The sequence below is a fragment of the Gallus gallus genome, chromosome 2 (assembly GCF_016699485.2).
Source record: "Gallus gallus isolate bGalGal1 chromosome 2, bGalGal1.mat.broiler.GRCg7b, whole genome shotgun sequence".
In the NCBI taxonomy this organism is placed as follows: domain Eukaryota; kingdom Metazoa; phylum Chordata; class Aves; order Galliformes; family Phasianidae; genus Gallus; species Gallus gallus.
The window spans coordinates 123,420,838-123,441,044 of record NC_052533.1 but is presented as its reverse complement, the minus strand read 5'-3'; the positions used below and the strand labels follow the sequence as shown (position 1 = coordinate 123,441,044).

The 20,207-nt window shown below is 37.4% G+C and overlaps 1 protein-coding gene across 2 annotated transcripts in view; it reads left to right on the top strand.

Moving 5' to 3' along the window:
* Positions 1–10,775: 10,775 nt before the first annotated feature.
* MMP16 (matrix metallopeptidase 16) overlaps positions 10,776–20,207 on the top strand; it is a 175,779-nt gene continuing 166,347 nt past the window's right edge. For both annotated transcript variants that reach the window (NM_205197.3, XM_025147058.3), the window contains exon 1: positions 10,776–11,202. In NM_205197.3, coding sequence (NP_990528.2) covers positions 11,071–11,202 — 132 coding nt within the window. In that variant the 5' untranslated portion in view covers positions 10,776–11,070. The remainder of the gene's footprint in view (positions 11,203–20,207) is intronic.

The window sequence follows — 20,207 nt, the reverse complement described above, 5'->3', positions numbered from 1 at the left end:
AAAAAAATTAATCAAGCTTTTGGGATCAGTGTTTTTTAACAATTCAGCCTCATCAATTTCTATCTTCAGAAAGGTACCAAGATGACTTAAAAATTCCTACAGTCATCTGCATAGGGTCTAGACAACTTTATCTTTTTCCCATCTGTAGAGGAAAGTTTTCAGAGAGTGTACTGGTAACTATTATGGTAAGCTATGGGTTTCAGAAAATGAGATCACTTCCCAAACCTATATATGCTGCAATTACATCACAATCATATTATTGTCATCATCTTCTCAGAATGGCAAGCTCATAACAAGGATGTATGTACAAGCAGTACATTTTTAATCGTTAAATGAAATGCTTTTAGTTCTGAGAGCAAAAGAAAAAAATATCATCTGTCAGCAAAAACAAGGGGAGAGAATACTAGTGTTTCAAAGAGTAGTCCCATTAGTCAGCACACTAATGTGTTCCACAATAGCTCACAAAATTTCCCATAAAGTGAGGATTTTTCCTAGGGAAAAAAAAAAACAAAAGGAAAAAAAAGAACAGAAAAGAAAAAAGAAAGAAAAAAAAAAAAGAAGAAGAGGAAGAAGAAGCTCTAATCTCTAATAGAGAATTTCAGTGCAATAACTGGAGAAAATTACTGAAGCTTGGAACAGGACACAGTCCATGAAGTGCTTAAAACAAATGTTAAGAATATGTGGAATGTGCTGGCAAACCATGTAACCATCACAATTTGAAAGGGAAAAAGGAACTATATACTGTGATTAGGAAAAAGACTTAAACTTTATTAAGTATTTGTAAAATACTATAATAAAAAAGTGTCCTTAATTCATACCAGAACACTTTTGGATACAGAAGCAATCTTATTAGACTTAGTTCCATAGATTTTACATGTACCTGAAATTCATATAAATAAAAGCCAAAGCAACATGTAATTTTCAAAGTTATTAGTGCCTCTTTCATCACGCATACATTAATCTGTTATATGCTAGTAAAGATTTTGTTTGTACAGTGTTACAAAAAAGTATTTAGGTCAAATATAGATTTCCTGAGACTGATGTGTCAGTGATAAAATTTATCAGTTCCTTTGAAAATACTAAAAGTATCAGTCTACAGCATATTGACATAAATGCCCACTTGAATGTGGGAAATGCATCTATCTACACATTTTCAGAGCTAAATTCTTAAGGGCATTATTCTTAATTCACATTTATTTGCAGAACACTCAAAGTTTTGTATGAGCCTAGCTTCGTAAGTCATCTGATTATTATTTATGTTCATTACGAACATATACTTACGGATGTATTTGAATTTCTCATCTTAATGCAAAATTTGCTATTTTCATTTGAGTATTGATCACTTATGTGATGTGAATATAAATCTCCATATATATTTATAATGTAACCCTTACATTTTACTTTCAGAATGTTCCTATGACAACCTTTGCTCAAAACTGTATCTAAACTATGAACCATGTTAAACTACGAAGCTTAAAGTTAGAACACTGAAAAGAAAAACAAGTGGATGTATCTGAACATCACTGAAGTAAAATATTAAGCACAAATAGGCTAAAGATAAATTCAGAAAATTCCAACTGAATAGTTTTATGAACTCCAGTCCCAAGTTATAATAACAAATAAAGAACAAACTAGCTCAATTCTTTGTTTAATAAAAAAAATGGTAAAATTACAAATTTGTTGCTCCAGATGGAACAGTTTTTTTACACTGCAACTTGCTCAAATGATTAGCAAGAAAATTTCTTTCTAACATCCATAAAATATTAGTCCATATGCATATACATGCTCTCATAAGCACAGCACGCATATCTATTTATACTTTTTTTTACACTCTAAATATGTATAAACATCATGTGCATGAATACAAGTATCTCTATGGGCTTCTTTGTCTCAGAACTTCACCTTTCCCTCTGATTCTTGGCAGCTTTCTTGATGGCAATAATGAAAAATTAGAGATAATACCGTCTACAGTAAAGAATTTGGAATTCTGCCTTGCTCATTTTGTCTCTCACACACATATACATTCTCACAGAATAACCTTAGTATGAATCTCACAAGGAAAAAAAAAAAACATATTCCTAATGATGCTGTTGTCATCCTCTATCCTCTAGAAATGTTATCCATTCTAACAAACAAGGAAATGTTCCAGCAAAATGTGATAAATTTTCTAAACAGTATATTTTCAGTTGCCTTTGAGTCAGTGAAAGCTGATGGCTACAAAGACTGCTAAAGGCCCCACATCTTATAAAAGTACACTCACTACATAAAGGAGGTGGCTTTTCACTACAAATGTCTGAATACAATAACAGTGGTAATAATACTAAATAATAGGAACAGGCTAATAACAGGCTTTTGGAGCAGTTAATAAGCTGGGCAACTGCAACATCAGTCAATTTCAGGTAAACACAGGAAAACTCAGGTGACGACTAAGCAACTAAATAAATAGCAATAAATGCACTTTTAAAAAATAAGTATCCATATTAGTAAACCTCAGTAATTTTTTTTGTTTGTTTGTTTGTTTTCCTTTCACTTTTACTTCAGTCCTTTTCACCACAGAGCAATGAAACAGATGAAGTGTATGTCTGGCGTTTTCATATATGCTTATGGACATACACACTTGTCAAGTTCCCATAAAAAGTTTTGAGATTTAAGTGTTCAGATTTGTTAGGTGGCCTTGAAATTTCAACCTTACACTATGAACACTATTTGGAAAACTCTCTTAAGCTAAAGGTCTAAGTATAATTCTGCCTCTTATTCAGTTATGCATGAGTAAGAACATATGTTTGGGAATCTCTACTGGGAGTCCCCTTAATGATATGGAAATTCTGTACAGACAGCACTTGTGCTTTTATGAGGTGTCTTGCTATATAGAAGTTAGCAGAAAATAAAATAGAGAAGACCAGAAAAATCCCAGAAGGAAGACAGTGGAAAGATATAAAAACCTTTATGTCTTAGACTAAGTAAGATTAAGATATATATAAATTAAAATACATAAATCTAGTGGATTTCTTTAAGACATTATAAAGCACTACAAGTTCTAGGACTGTGTTTGGGATCACGTATGGTACAGAGCAAAACTGGAGAGAAGTGGTGTTACAGAAATCTTCAGTAGTTTTCTTGTGACTTTTCTGCACCTTATTTAGAAGTTACACAAACCACATCAGATTGAATCAATGAGACTCTATAAAAGACTACAATATGTGCAATTGCTGCCAACTTCACCTTTACCAGTAGCCATGTATAAGCAGACATTTCAAGGCTAGTAACCTTCAAATGTTTTTCCCCACTTTCTCTCTCCATCTTTTTCCTCTATCATAATTTTGCCTTGATAAAGCACTAGAAAATAATGAAATTAAATCTATTTTTCTAGCTCTATTCTACACAGATAAATAATTCAATCATATATTCAGACATGTTTGAACTGTACCTCCCCTTTGAAAATGCTACAGCAATATTGCAGCAGGATATCAGATTTGAAACTTCCTACTCTTCTCCCTGGTGACGACATCTACACCAGCACCTTCACCCTTAGAATATCACATTTTATGCAATTTTTCAAATTGAAAATTCCTCTAAGAGAAATCTAATGAGAAAAGCGTGAAACACGTGAAAAGCAAAGAACAGGCAAAGACATGAAACTTGGCTGATGAAAAATGTTAACAGGCAAAATTCAATTTATGCTTAATTGCTTTAAAATAATTCCCTATCCTCTCCTTCCAGGACAAATATAAATTATAAACCAACAGCAAGCATAAAAAAGAAAGTGTTAACATTGAGAAGTACACTGTGTTAAAAACAGAGGAATTGAACATTGTTTAATCAGATGATTTGAGGCAAAAGAAAACTGAGTCATGTTCAAACTTATATTCCCCAATAGATAGGTAAAACCATATGTATGGAGCAACTAGATTCTGTAAATTTGTAACGCATTTTCATATGCTATGTCTGCCCTTCCATTCTAAAGAATTTGTTTTCCAATTCTTACCTTCCCTTTGCCTTTCCCACTTTTTCACTTTGGGTTTAGTGGGCTTATAAAAACACACCTATGCCTCAACATTTCCGCTCTTAAAAGCAACATTCATATAATTGTTAGATGTTGTTTATTAGCCCATCAGCACTCAAACTGCAAAGTTGAAATTACAAACAGGACTTTAATACTAGTCTCAAGAGAATATAAATTATTTTATAGACTTCGTTGATCTGACCACTATTTCCCAAGTGAGGAAAAAATAACCAATAACAGAAAAAGGATGCTAAGATAAACCTAACATGGTTGGCAACAAAAAGGGGAGGAAATCATGCAACTGGGGGAATACACACACAGAAGCTGAATCACCTGTGTGACTTTTCCTAGCTCCATCTGTATCTGACAGATATCTGCCACTTTGGATGACAGATATTGCAGAATGGTGTAATAAGTAAGTTTAACCTTGGGTGAATCCTCCTGTTTCTTGCAGGCTGATCTCCTGTTTTCCAGTGAGCTCTTTAAAAATACGTTTTCTATTGTAAATACTGTTTTCTCTTGACAAGCAGAGTACAATCTTTTTTTTCTACAAACAGCTCTTCCTGATCCAAAATGTCATATAGTAATGCTATAGACTAAAATGACCTTTAAGGGGTCATATGTGTCTATTTTAACCCAGGCTGATGTTGAACTTCCAGACAGTTTACAGCAGTAAAAAACCTGGGAAAATTTTCCTTTTAAAATCCAATTCAATATGTACCTATGTAGGCCCTTGTGTTTAAGTTATAGAAGCCACCTAGTAACTAGACCTTTAGATACACCTGAAACATAGTATTTATGAAGGACATCTGCTGGTTTCCTTCTTGACCAAACTCTTCAGTAATTTCAAAAGACCTTACAAGACACTGGCTAAAGCAGTGTAATCTCTCAGAACTCCTTGCACCTTTCATCTCCAGTTTGTCTGACCCACCTGTTGCTACTCTGCATTATTTATTTCTGTTGTGTTTATCATCTTCCTTCCTTAGCTTTTAAAAGCATCAGTATTCTATACAGGTCACTTTGTAAAATGAAATAGATAATACTCAATATAAATTGTTCAGATCTTATAACAATCACCAGACTGCCATTCTGACATTACTGTAAACTTGCTGAGTAATCAGCAGAACAGACCAAAAGATAGCTGGGCCACTCATAAGCCTTTTAGGATGAAGTATGCATGTTGGGAAATTGCTGACTGACTTGATACTTAAACAAGCCTTCCTTGCCCTGGAGACCGAGCCAAAAATCAGAAAGCATGGAGAGAATGCATTAGGAGTGAGAGGGAAAACAGCAGCATGAAAGCTGTTATAAAGTAGAGAAAATAAAGTTTGACATGAAAACTTACATAAAGCAAATAAGTAAGGAGCTGGCTGCTTCAGTGCATTTCTCAGATACATTGTTCACTAACCCCACACTAACACACATTACTGAAAATGCTTTCATGAAGATTTTATTACTGAAAAAGAGACTACTTTTATTGTTATTGTGTAGTATGATATTTTTCTTAAGAGTCATTTTTTTCTTTAACACTATCTTCTTTGTCTTTAAAATGTCCTTCTCTCAGTCTTCAGCTGCAGAATTATATATTCTATACCTATTTCTCTTGGTGATCTCTTCTACTTTCAAGAGATTAGGAGATACTGCTTTAGTTGCTGAAATTGATGTCACTACACAGAGCAAAATAAGTGAAGGCCTGACAAATGCTTGACAGAAGAGATTTTACACTTAAAACAGCTCCCTGACACAGGGAAGTCACATTGCAGAGTAAGTTATGATGCTTAGGTTGGATTAACTCACTTTGTAACTCCCTGAAAAAGCACCAGAACCTAATCTGAATTGACTCTGCTTTGTGCAGACAGTTGGACCTGAATACCTACAGAGGCCTTCTTAAACCTAAATTATTCCATGACATTATGATCCTATTAGAATTAGAAATCCAACTTACGGCTATAATATTTTTTCACTTTTAGACTTCTTTCCTCCCTGACTTCACCGGCTTTTGGTGGAAAACTGCAGCCAAAATATCCTGAATTATTACTGAATTAGCAAAGTGCACTGGCAATATAAGACAGGTCTACTTCCTGACTACACAGGCTTATTCCTACAATGAAACTTGTGCAAATAAAGAACCATAGCAATCTGAACACAAGGCAATTCAAGCATGGTCCGTGCAGCAATACATATTAGATGCAATAAGCTTGTTTACTTCATGTGCTGTGGGATTTCAAATAGTCAAGATCTATCTATGAAAAGCTCATTCCATAAGAAAAAGGCCAGCTGTTTAGAAAATCTTTTCCAATCTTATCCACGAGGGTGGATAGGACAAGGGAGAATGGTTTTAAACTGAGACAGGGGAGGTTTAGATTGGATATTAGAAGGAATTTTTTCAGTCAGAGGGTGGTGACACACTGGAACAGGTTGCCCAGGGAGGTTGTGGATGCCCCATCCCTGGAGGCATTCAAGGCCAGGCTGGATGTGGCTCTGGGCACCCTGGTCTATTGGTTGGTGACCCTGCACATAGCAGGGGGGTTGAAACTAGATGATCTTTGAGGTTCTTTTCAACACAAGCCATTCTATGATTCCATGATCATTCTATGATAATCTAGACCTAGATATAGCAGTCCATAGATATGCAAGATGAGGGATGCCTACCCTTAGTTGTTGCAGTTCATTGTACGTTGCAATGGAACTACTATTTTAAATAATTCCAGCTAGTACTACCAGTAGCTAAGTACCACAAAATGCAGAAAGGTTAACACGTATTATTTGATTTTTTTAAGTTATCATATGAATTTCTATTCAGAACTGCACATACAATAAAGAAGAAGATTTTTGTCCCGCATTCAGGAGTGTTTAATGATGCCTATGCCTGCTTCTAGTAATCACTCTATCCATTGTGAAGCTGTGACTATAGTCATCCATAAAAGATATAATCTAGAGTCAAAGAAACTGAGCTAGTAAATGAGCTGGTTGGGAACAGAGGAAAAAGATGTTGTCTTTCAAAATGGCTTAAAGATATAGAACTAAATGTTTTTAACTAAATGTCAGTTTTTCAGTTATGTTGAATATTTCAACAAATAGCTCAAATTTCCTTACAGTTGCATTTTTCTCCTTCCTTTTTTTTTCTTTTTTTGTTTCATCTTTGTTGTTCTTTTCTGCCTTTTCTTCAATTTCTCACATTCTTCCATATACAGATATCTATAAACAAGCTACCTGTATGGAGCTTTAATATACTCTTATCTCTCTCAACCTTCTTGAATGACCAAGAGGCTCTGATACTACTTCTGTATATTCCTGCCCACAACTTTCTCATAAATATTCAGGGCTCTACCCCCTCACTGCTGGTGTTTCTTCCCTCACATAAGTATTCCTGAATGATATTTTTCTCTTCGAAGATATTCTTTGTCCTTCATACACCTCATCTCCTTCTGTGGCACTCAAATCCACACCTTGCTGCTCTTGTTCCTTGTCAATCTCTTTCTTTACCTGTGTGGTCCCTCTGTCTTTCTCTCTCACACACACGAATACTTGTGTGGTTTTGTTCTCCATTGTTCTATTCATACCGTTGTTTCTTTCCTCTTCAAATGGATACAATGTAAAGGAAGGAGGTAGTCATATTCAAGGCCCCATGCTTTTCACAACAAATAGTCACAGCAGTACTGAAAGGGAAGATGAATGAAATTCCAGTTAAAGGAACATATCTATTTCTATTTCAGTTTCCAATTCTTCCTATTACACTAACAGCAAACCCTTGAAAATATAGGAGCAAATACAAAGCTAGCGCTTGCTGAAAGTGCAAATGAGAAGGTCCTTTAGGAGGGGGAAAACAAAATGGACAGTATAAACATCTCTTTTTAACTAGTTACTAATTCATAGAGTAAATAATTATCAGTTATTAATTCATACAGTAATATCTGAGTTATAAACAAATATTAATTCACAGAGTAAGAAAATGAAAGAAACTACTGGCACACTAGAACAAAAGAAAAATTTACTACATCGCATAAATCAATCTATTACAAATCCACTACACCGAGAATAGAGGATAAAGATACGATATTGCTTGAATTACAAATATTTCACATTCATATCAATGGGTCTCTAGTTCCAAATGCTACTACCTACATATTGTAGAAAGTTCAATCTAACACTGAATTTGAACCTCCAGGATAATTTAGTTGCTTCATTATTTTTTTCCTTCATCCTAAATACAAAAATAATTAAAATTTTTGTCCTTCTCACAGCAAGATTTTCCATACAAATAGACTCTTTATCCTAGGTTTTCTCAGACTAAAGAAACGGTGTTATTTCAAATATTATACATCTTACTTTCTAAATGTTGTTTTCCTTTGGTCTCTCTCTAGTTTGAGACCAAACACAGCTGGCTTCACCAGTCCGTAGTAGAAAAATCAATCTGTCTGGTCAGGGCACTTAATAATATGCTTCACAATGAGGTTGCATTGTCTTTTCACTATTTTTTTTTTTTTTTTCCAATTGTAGCATGTTGCTGACTCATATTTACGGTCCATTACATCCTTCAGATTCTTTCCTGGTGTGATTCAGTTTTACCAGTATCATACTTTTTGATTTTTCTTCCCAAACTTAATTTGCATTTTTCAGTATTAAATTTCTTCCTGCTGGGTTCAATACATTAATTTGTTAGGATCGTTTCGACTTCCAATACTGGCCACTAAGTGCCAAGAGGTCCTTCTAGCTCATTTTCAGTTTTCTGTTTCATGATTTCATCACCCACTTCACTGGTAATCTGAAGAACAGAAAACATCTTTCAGATCACGTTCTGGTGGGTGAAAAGCTGGACATGAGCCAGCAGTGTGCATTTGAAGCCTGGAAGGCCAACTGTATCCTGGGCTGCATCAAAAGAAAGGTGGCCAGCAGGGAGGGGGACGTGATTTACTCTGCCCTTATGAGGCCCCATCTGCAGTGCTGTGGGCAGGTCTAGGCCCTCCAGTACAAGAAGGATGCAAAGCTGTTGGAGCAGGTACAGAGGAGGGCAACAAAGATGACTAGAGGATTGGAGTATGTATGAAGAAAGGTTGAGGGAGTTGAGCCTGTTCAGCCTGGAGAAGGCTCCAGAGAGACTTTGTTGTAGTTTTCCAGTACTTGAAAGGAACCTATGAGCAGGAGGAGGACCAATATGGTCTAATAGAGACAGGACAAGGCAAAATGGCATTAAAGTAAAAAAGAGAAAATTTAGAAGAAACTCTTTACTTAGAGGGTGGTGAGGCACGGGCACGGGCTGCCCAGGGACGTTACAGATGCCTCATCCCCAGAGGATGGCCAGGTTGGATTGAGCCCTGGGCAGCCTGATCTGGTGGGTATCAACTTTGTCCATAGCATAGGGTTGGAACTGGATGGTCTTTAAGGTCCCTTCCAAACTAAGCCATTCTATGTGTCTGTGATCAAGCAATTAACATAAAAAAAAGTATATCCCTTAAGGAATTTCACTTAAATCTCACTACTTTTGGCTAGGCAGAACATGACTTCACCAGAGATAACTGCCTTAGTTTTGGTATCTTAAAAGATGGAGAAACTACTATGTCCCCTCATCCTGCTACAAGAGGGGTTATCGATGTTCTGTACATTTAACTTGCACGTGGTTTAGTTCTGCCATTAACCTCAACTATCCGTGAAAGGACAGTTGTCTGTAGTGAAATATTCCATCTCCAAGTTGTTTCATATCATGACCAAGTATTTTTTTTTTTTTTTTATGTTTTGATAATTAAAGAAATATTGCAGATTTTCAAATCGTGGAATCTTTTAAACTTTTTTTTTTTTGTCTTTTTCCTATTATCTTTTTTTTTAATCTGTCAATACATATGTGAACAAGATGCGTTACTGCAATAGTTTGTCTCACTAACATTGTGTATTATCCCACTTTCTTTGACTGTAAAGACCCATTATCAAAGTAAAAAAGGGCTTCATAACATGTCCCGTTAACCATGAAAATCACAACAGATGTTTATCTACCTAGAGCAGAAAGTGTTTTTGTTTCCCCTCAAATACATGATTCTCTATTTGCACTTTCAAACAGATTTCGAATCAACTCAACACATAGATTGTTTTGACTGACTCACTTATATCACTTTAAGCGCACCATCATTATTCTACCTTCCCTAAACTTTGCCAGCAGCGATCCTGCACGTTCCTCTGAGCCACGGAGAGCACAAATCACACCGGGCCCAGCACTGCTCGCTCCTCAGGGCGGGCTCAGCACCGGAGCGGGTCTGGGAGGCTCCCGGTGGGCTGAGGGGCGCCTGGAAGCCGTTCATGCAGCTGCTTCGGGCGCGTTCCGTGAGGAAGAATCGAACGCTCCTCCCGAGATGCCGGCAGCAACAACGACCGACCTACCGAGCCGGGCCATGGCAGAGGCAGCGCGGCAGGGCCGCCTGGCGGACCCACTGCTTTTAAAGTGCCTGCCAGGAGGCCGGCGGGGCGGGACCATGGAGATGGCGGCTGAACGTTCTGGAGAGGAGGGGAGCGGCGAGGGGCGAGCCGAGCCGAGCCGAGCCGAGCCGAGCCGAGCCGAGCCGAGCCGAGCCGAGCCGAGCCGAGCCGAGCCGAGCCGAGCCGAGCCGAGCCGAGCCGAGCCGAGCCGAGCCGAGCCGAGCCGGCGATCTGGCTGGCTGGCCCGCCAGCCAGCCAGCCCAGCCTTCCCCGTGAAGAAGCAGAGTGGGAGGAGGAAGAGGAGGGGGAGGAGGCTGAAGAGGAGGAGGAGGAGGAGGAGGAGGAGGAGGAGGAGGAGGAGGAGGGAGGGCACGGGAGGCGGTTGCTGCTGCTGGGCAGAGGAGCCGTGTAGGAGCTGCGGCTGCACTCGGACGCCACATTCCCTCCTGACGGGACTGGCGGTGAGGATGAGCGAGAGCTGAGCCCGCTGTCGCCGCCCGATCTGGGAAGTGTCTGGTCCTCCTCCTCCTCCTCCTCCCCTGTTGTGGGTGAACCTGCGTTACGGGCTCCTCACCGATACGGGAGGGGGCTGGTTTGTTTGTGTGTCTGTTTAAGGAAAAGAGAGAGAGAGAGACCTTCCATCCATTGAAGCACAGTTCACTATGATCGTACTCGCACTCAGCACTGGAAGCCGGTTGGATTTCGTGTCTCAATCCAGGGTGTTTTTCTTGCAAACCTGCGTTTGGATTTTATGTGCTACAGTGTGCAAAGCGGAGCAGTATTTCAATGTGGAGGTAAGAGCAGCCGTGTGCGTGTGTGCGAGCGTGCGCTTCCTCCTCTGCCTTTCCCCCATCCCTTTTCCGTATCCCCTAAATGAAATAAAGCAGCCAGCCATGTCAGCCAGCATCCAGGGCACACGGCCGTGCTGGCTTCCCCTCCCGCAGCCGGCAGCGCGCTCCGTCCCCGCCCGAGGGATGCGTTTCGGAGGGAGATCCCTCCCTGCCCTCTCTCGTGGGAGACGGAAAGCCTCAGCCCGGGCACTGGGAGGAACTGGGGAGCAGCTCGGGGAAGTCTCAGAGACGTAGGATATCGCTGTAGTGCTGAGTTTTCCCCACCCTTCTTTCTTTCTTTCTTTCTCTCTTATTTCTGAAAGAAGAATGAATGGAAGAGAGTGTTATGGGGACAGGGGGAAAGAAACTTGAAATTGTGGGCACGTTTCTTTGTGGTCAAGTATTCTGCAAAATAAGAGCATTTCCCATTTAAATCTAACACAAAGAGTTGCCACTAGAAACGGTGAAACAAATGGCATAAAGGTGCAACTGTAACACAAAAGTTAGAGGGTGTGGAGGACCAGGAAATACATTGCTTTCTAAGTGAAAAAGCAGATTAGAACGGAGGGAACCTAGATGGGGCAGACCCTAAGAGTTTACAGACACAGTGTGAATTCAGTGAACATCCGTTTCCAGTCTCTCTTCTGTACAGTCCCAGTTTTCCAATTTGGTATTTTTTACATGATTAGACCTATTAAGTAATGATCTTTTGCTGTCTTTATCTTATTAGCACATCTTCTTTCCCTTTTTATTTCCTTTCTGTCATGCATTCTGTTGTGAGCCCTTCTTCCTCGTCTTTCTCAATGTGATGTGTTTCTCTCTTTCCCCAGCTATTCTATTTCATCTTTCTTGTTATGTGTTTCTCTACATGTGCTCTTTCAACTTCACATGCCTTTTATCACTTTTCTGTTAGATCTGTTTTCCTTCTCTTACTTCTGTCCTGCCAACCCCACTCCAAACTTTCTACTGCACCCATACATCACCCTCACCCATTCCTGCTTCTCATCTCTCTCATCTGATGTTTTCACAGTGCTTTCTCTCACAGAAATGAAGCCTGTGCCTTTTTTTAATGTCTCGCACATATGCACACTGGCTTGCTTTATGTTGAGCTCTTTTCTCGCTCAGTGACACTCATTCTTGCTACTGTGGCAAGACTGCTTCCGCAGATGCTTCTCTGTCCTTTTCAGTCTGAAGTCCTTATCTCTCCCTCTGCCTCATATACGATCACCTCAAACATAACAAAAATCACTTTTTCTTTCCTTCTCTTCTTTCATTCCAGACTTTCCCTCTATGCTTATATTTTCCTGTGCCACGTACAATCCTGCTTAATAACACACAACCTCAGCTTGTCTCTAGAAATTATAGTCATTTACTCCATCATTAAGGTCTCTCCTGATCGTAAATCCTGTACTTTTTAGTCTGCCGTCTACACTCTAGTCACTCTTTCTCATTCCTTATCACAAATAAATGCACATCTCTGCTTCTGTTTCATTGTAAGCTCTTCAGGGCAGGACTTGTGTCTTCTTACATGTTTATGAAGTGTGTAGTGTACTGGGTTGGGTCTGAAGTCCAGTTGTGAGACTGTTACGATATAAACATAGAAGCTGCAAATTTCATAGTGCGCAGTAAAGTTTTATCCTTTTGCTCCTGTCCTCAGCTGCCTTCTTTACTGATGAGCAGAGGGAAGCCGCGTGGAAGAGAGGAAGTTGCTCCCTGTAGCTTCCCCAGGCTTCACAGGCTGGCCCCCTGCAGGGTATAGGGAAGAAATTCCAGCAACAGAACTTTCTCCTCCCACAGTAGTCTGCTTTGCTGGCATCTGGCTCTGCTGGAGAGACGGGCAGCAGATGGAGCTAGTGTGGGAGGAGAAAAAGATTGGTTTAGTCAAGTGGAATAGGAACAGGAGGCCAACTCCAGTCAGAGGGAGGTTTTGTGAGGAAAGAAGGGAAATGGTTTCATTTTTGCCACCTCTTCCATATGGAAAACAGCACATTTTGAGGGTGAAAGACAATACCAAGAATAAGAAACACTGTCAAGTGGAATGAAGTAGTCTGTGTAATGGGAGCATATATTTCTTGTGTTTGAAATATGCCTCTTGCTCCTTCATATGCCTCTTGCTTCTTCATATGCCAGCTCTCCTGATTTCTTTTCATATTACAGTCTTTGATCCACAGATTGCTGGTAGCCAGAAGAGTGTTCTGGTTCTGGGGAATTTCTCTAGTATTCAAGAGTCATCCTAATGTGGGACTCTTCCCTAGGCCACTATTTTTGACCACTCTCTGTGACATAATCCTGTCTAGACAGTCTTGAGATTTGCCCCAGAACAACAATTCTCTTGTTTGCACTGTTTGGATAGCACTGAAAATGCAACTTTCTTTTGTTGGGAACAGCAAAACTACAAAACAAACAAACAAAACACGGGAAATTTGAGGCAAAAGTGTTGGCAGTAGCAATGTATGTATTGTACAATGCTCTCTGTCAGCACAGGTGCAATATTAGTACACTGTGTAAATGTATGACAAATGTTTCTTATGGCAACAAGAATAAACACACAAAGTAGAGTTCATGAAAGAAGTGATGTGTATTTACATGAATTAAATGTCACTGAATAAATACTTAGAATGGTTGGAAAGGAGATTTTATTATTATTATTATTTCCTGTTTATAAATACAGTACAAATAATACCTGTTCAACATTATAAAATGCAGAGTCCTTTATGTCCTCTTACTGTTCTGTCTCAGTTAATCCGTATTCCTAATTGAAAATAAACATTTGTGTAGTAGTTTGGAATTTTTTTTTTGTTTGTTTATTTCAGTGCAGGTTTGTTGGGCTATGAGCCAGAGAAATTCTTAGGAGATACTACTGCAGCTCAAAGATATTACATAAAAATATCTTTTAAAAAAGAAAAGCAAAAAGCTCAAGTTTACAAGTTTGTGTGAACATTGCTAATCTTTCTTTGTAATTTTATTGTCTCTCTGTAAAATTTCTTTTAACCAAACATCTACATGGATGAAGTCCTCAAGCTTTCACTGATAGCCGCATTATCAATTCTGAAATGTATTCATGTATGTAGAATTCATATATGTGATAAACATGGCTGAGTAGGAATTGGGCCATGGAGTACAGGACCTGGGAGGGGCACACCTACAGTGAGAGACTGGTAAAGCTGAATGAGAGGTGATTTTGAATGGGTAGCTCAAGTGATCATGATGAAGTTTAAGATTTGCATACTCTTATTTGTTGAAGCATTTTAGCATTAATTTTCAGTGTTTGCTGTTTGCCATTAGCAGTTTAATGAAACTTGTCTTTTGATGTCATGATAAAAAATGAGTATGTGGTTAGCTCACTATCCTCAGTGCTGAACTATTGCTCCAAAACCATAACATCAGTGAGTAATTGCAGTAATGTAAGAATATGTCTATGGATGTAAAGTTTTTTCTTTTTTTCTGCTTCGTTAAACTATTTCCATACACTAACAGGAGAAAATATCCATCAATGAAATAGTGCACGGAATAATAGGTATTAAAACAGACATTTAAATCATAAAATTGAAACAAGTGAACATAAGATAGTTTGTTGCTTCAATCTGATAGATGGTGATATTCTGAGCCAACCAAGGAATTTTTTTTTTCCCCTGAGTTTCTCTCTATAGTATTAATAACTCATGTTGTTCAGTGATAATGCCTTTGTGTGTTACTGGGAATGTCAACATATGATCTTTCACTGTACAGATATGTTCATGTTTTCCTAAAGCCAACATTGTTGTACTGTTTGAGCTGGTATTAACCTAAGAGTTCATCTTCTGACTATTAAATATTTAATACAAAAGTTAGAAAGCAATGTTACCATAAATAAAGGGAAAAATGGTTACTGAAGCAATAATGTCTTGGTCAGAAGTCATCATGAATCTAGAATAAGATTCATATTGGATTATAATACTGAGTATTCTTATTCCTGGGAGCAACTGTATCAGCTGGGTGTGTGCATAAAGCCTTTTAAGTAAAGAAGTGTATTTAGAATCAGAACAAATTTCATTCACTGTGTCTGTGATTTGGTAAACAAACACTACAAAGCATGCTTCATCATCTCTCTTCTTAAGCAGACAGTGAAACTATGTTTTTTCTTCTAATGCAAAATATGTAGAGCTGAATCCATAGGGGAGATCTTAAAATGAGTCTTATTGTAGTGTGAACAGTTATTTAAAGTAATGAACTCTTACTTCCTCCCATTTTCAGAGTTGTGACAAATAAATTGCATATTGTGAAACAAAGTACAGTAGAATCAAAACTTAAGGAAAATACTGTTGATTTCCTCCATGGTAATAAATAGCTGAGAACCCCATTGTTTTCATTATTAAAAAACTTTACATTTAGCATCCAGTTCCTCTTGAGTGGTAATGTGTGACCTTTTCTTCCATAAGCTCTGGTCTTTTAAGCTTGAAAACAGTACAGTTCTTCAGCTGGAAATTGAAAAGGAATAAACTTTAAATATCACCTTGACACACTTGTCAGCTAGTGGCCTCAGTTAACAGGTTTGCAAACACAACACTGTTTTTTTGTAACTTGTTAAAATGCAGTCTCAAGAATTAATATGGAGAAGCAATTAAGGTGGTTTTGATTTAAGTAGTGCCATGTGTCCTAAAAAGTCATTCTTTTTAGATGCAGATAATATACATGATTCTCAGATAAGTTCTGAGTCTTGCCATTGAATGCTTTTCTACTACAAAAGGCAAATAGCTACTGTATGAAAAGCAGACTCTCATTTGATATTCAGAAATATATGTGGAGACTGCTAATTAGCAGAATACATTTTTTACAAAAATTATGGTAGACCAATCTTCTGTTATGAAATATGAGATATTTTATGTTTAGAAGGTTACAGGGAACCTTACAGATTCGTTAGCCTGTGTTTTCTTCAAATAGATTGAAAAAATGGTCCTCCTTCCAAAGAGTTCACCAATGACATAGTATGCTATACCTTAGATTCAAGGCAGATTTTTTTAATAGCTCTTGTTCCTCTTATCTTCCTATTGCAAATTTCTGACTTCTTAGTGTTTGAGCATCAGAACTATTATTGGTTCTCAGTTTTACAAAAGAAATAAAGCAGATGAATGAAAAGATTTATGTAATTGCCTCGTTTAGTGCAAAGTTAACCTGCCAAAACATGTATTCCTAATGTTTTCTGACATGAGATCGTACTAAAATAAAGACAGACTTTATTAGCCCATCAAAAAGCCCTGAACAAGCCCAAGCATTTTGCTCTTCCATTACTTAGAAGACATCTTACAGTGGAACAGTGTACATTTGTGTTCCCATTCATTGTTTCTTCAGAGTGGATACACCATTTTCTTTAACTGATTTAAGATTTACACTGCTCTTTGTCAGTTTTATTTGAATCATCTAAAAGGTCAGTGCTTGCTCTAGGCACCTCTCCTTATGCACTCAGCAAGACTGAATTGTAAGAATTTGTAAAGAGAGAATGTGGTATTATGTAGATTTAAAAAAAAAAATCAAACTGGTATTTGGTCTCAGTATTTTAAAGTCTGTCTCATCCTTCTGCTTTCCTGCATGACTGTGGAACTAAAACATAGAGGTTTTAGTTTCAACATGAATAATGAAGTATCAACATGAATAATAAACTATTCATGTTGATACTTTCTGAAGATCCTTAAAGCAACAGTATAAGTTTTTAAATTACCCTCATTAAATTGTTTGAGGCTTCTCACCTTCCTGTTCCAGGTTTCAGTTTATTGTCTAACCTGTTTGCTGTCCCCAAACCACACTATTGACCATAATCTGAAGGAGCAGGTTGAATCTCTTTAATTTGTTCACTGTGATATGTCAAATGATAGATTTAGTTTCATTTTGCAAGAGGAGGACCAGGATTAGTGCTGCAAACGTGATTTTACTTGGCACAGAAAGGGATTTGAAAAATAATTATGATTAGAGCTTTATCTTTTAAAGAGAGGTCACGCTATTTGGAACCTTTATTTATTGGTTGCCTGGCAACTGTTCATTCATGTTCCTGCTTATCATCATTCATTATAAGCATCTTTCTTGTACAGTAAGAGCAATTAAGTGGTAACAACTTATTTCTGTGATGAATTAAAATTGACAGAAATTACAAAGATAGAAAAATAATATTTCTTTACTTATTAACCGAAACTGCTGGTATAGTGTTTATATATTAACAGCTGTTTTATACCAGCTGAGGAGTTATCTGCACTTCAGCTGTGGTTATAATACTCCTAGCATACCTTTTGAGGTATTACAGCACATAATTGACTTAGGGGCTTGGACATGTGTTTTTGTCATGCTTAAAATCTATTAATTTCAAGATCAAGACTTCAGGGTATGAGGAAACTTATCTCCTGTTGATTCTACTGCACAGCATTAGGCAGTCTAAACCAAAGTGTTGAGGCTTGAACTCAGAATTTGAAAAGGTGTTGAAAAATTAGAGATCAAAATCTGCTGTGATGGGTGCATGCTGAAGCAATAAGTCCCAACAATTCTGTAGAACATTAAAGCTGTTTCCTGCTTTCTCTCTATAGAAAACAGCAGTTTTTATTACACTGTGTGAAAACACATTCATAATACATATGACTTGATGATTGTTTTGTGACTCTAGATGACAAATATTTTACCTTTTCTGTTAGTTCTTGATTGATCATATTTTGATTGACCGTTGTCTGGAATAGTTCTGCAGAATGGAGCAGCTGTGCAAGTTTATTCAAAGAAGATGTCTCTGTACATTGAGAGCAATATTGGGACAATTTCCCTATGGCTGCATCTTGAGAGATGCAGTCATTCTAGGGCTAGGGTAGAAGGAGATTTGCCTCTCTGCTGCTACTGCTTGGTCTGCAAGTGGCTTTGCTTCTCCCTCTGGGACTGGTGCCCTCCACTTTGAGCTTCTAATTGTATTGACTCACCAGTACTGTTCATATCAGGCTGTGCGTATGGGGGACAAAGTAACTGCTGTAAGACAAATCGGTATGGATTTTCAGCAGCTTTTCCTGCTCACATAATGTCTCTAGTATCTGAAGCTGATGTTCTGCATTTTTACATTTGAGAAACAATTGAACTGTTTTTGTAGTTGTATAGATCATTTGGAGAGAAATGCTAAGCTCAGAATCTTTTTTATTGTATTTTTCCACATGATCTCGTAGAGACACAGTCCTTTTATTTCATTTATCTCATTTGTTTTTGCTGACAATCTCCACTTACACGTGTGAAATACAGGTTGGCAAGGGGGAGACTTCCTTTTTCAGAAAGTTATCAGCTCAAAGGCAGAGGGCAAATAGATAGCAAAACATAAGAACAAACATCCTTTTCACTGAGAAGGAGCATGCTTCCTTTAAATGTGACAATAGATTTTTATGAAACGTACCAAAGAGGAAATTGCTTCCTTCTTGTACTGTATCCGGATCTGAAGGTGATGATCCTGTCAGATCTTTTGTTCTTACCTCAGACTTTGGTTGTGTGATGTCCTTCTAGGAAATTGCTTTGACCCACTGTCTTCACAGAGCAACTGACAGATTGTGTTTGTCTATATACCGTGTTTTACACACTGTGCAGAATAGTAACAATGTATTTAATTACAAATGAAATAAATGATCTGTCTTCCACACAATAAAGTTAATTATTATTGCTAGCAATAATAGATTTGTATAGCTTAATTTACAGCATGATTTTGATCTTGACAAGTGAGACTTTTTTTCTCATTAGCTCTACGTATAAATAATTATATATATGTTTAGATATCCATATATAAAAATAAAAAACTGGAACTGTATTACATTTTTTAAAATAATTAATCATGAAGTACTGGCTTCTGACACTTCTATCCTTCTACTTGTACAGTATGTCATCCTTGGAAATGTTTTCATTATCTCTATCTGTGTTTTATGTATTTTCTAATATGTAGGAAAAATAAGATGATGCTAGTGATTGAGGCACTGTATTGGAAGGCTGGAGATGTGATTTGTGTGTCCAGTTCCATCATGAGTCTTCATATTGATAGCAAGGTTGTCAATATTGATAGCAAGAGCTATCATCTTTTTAACTTAGCTTCCACAGATTTGCATTAAAGTAATTGAGGAGTATTTCCTGTCTTTTCCAATACATGGCAAGAACACTAGAAGAGAACTGATGCTAGAGACACAAATGTTTCTTCATCATTCATTTGTCTGAGGGCAGTTTTACTTCTTTCATTAAAAACAACAACAACAATAACAACAAAACAGTAAGGAAATAACATAAAAAATACATACAGTGTTTCAGTTTGGTTATCTGTGTAATAATGAAGTAGTGAGGATGTTCAAGAAAAAAAAAGTACCAGTGCAGAAAAGGTAAAACAAACGTGTCTATAGTAAGCCTTTAAATCTTTTTTTGCTTCTGTTTTAGGTTTTCTGTTTTTCTTTTTTTTTCTTAATGTAAGTACTAGAACTTGTTAGAAAATATAGCTAGTAGGATTACAGGGAAGATGTGATAAGACAACTGAAGAATATAGTGTATAACATTCTGTTTCAGATGGAAAGTTTGAATAAGAAAACTCTTGATACCCACATACAAAATCAATTAGTCTGGTTCAAAATTTATTTAAATAAAAAAATGGATTTCAGATCAAACTGTACATGTTGCACAATGCAAAACTAAAAAGTGTTCTATTTTTAAGCAAATGAGATATTACATAATTAAATTATTTTACAAACACTCATTTTGTTATCACAGTATCTAACCTTTTTTTTTTTTTTTGTTTAATACGTGTGGGCTTTCATGAAATGTAATAAAAGATCGGACTTTAACTGCTCTGTGTATTAATGTGTTCATTAGACACCGCAAATAGGCAGACTTGCTTCTCACATACCTCTGTTATTAAGTAGCTAATAGTGCAACATGAGGCGCTGAAGGAATAAAAAATTTGCTATACTGACATATTAAGTATAGAATTGGAAACTGAATCTTCTTTAAGG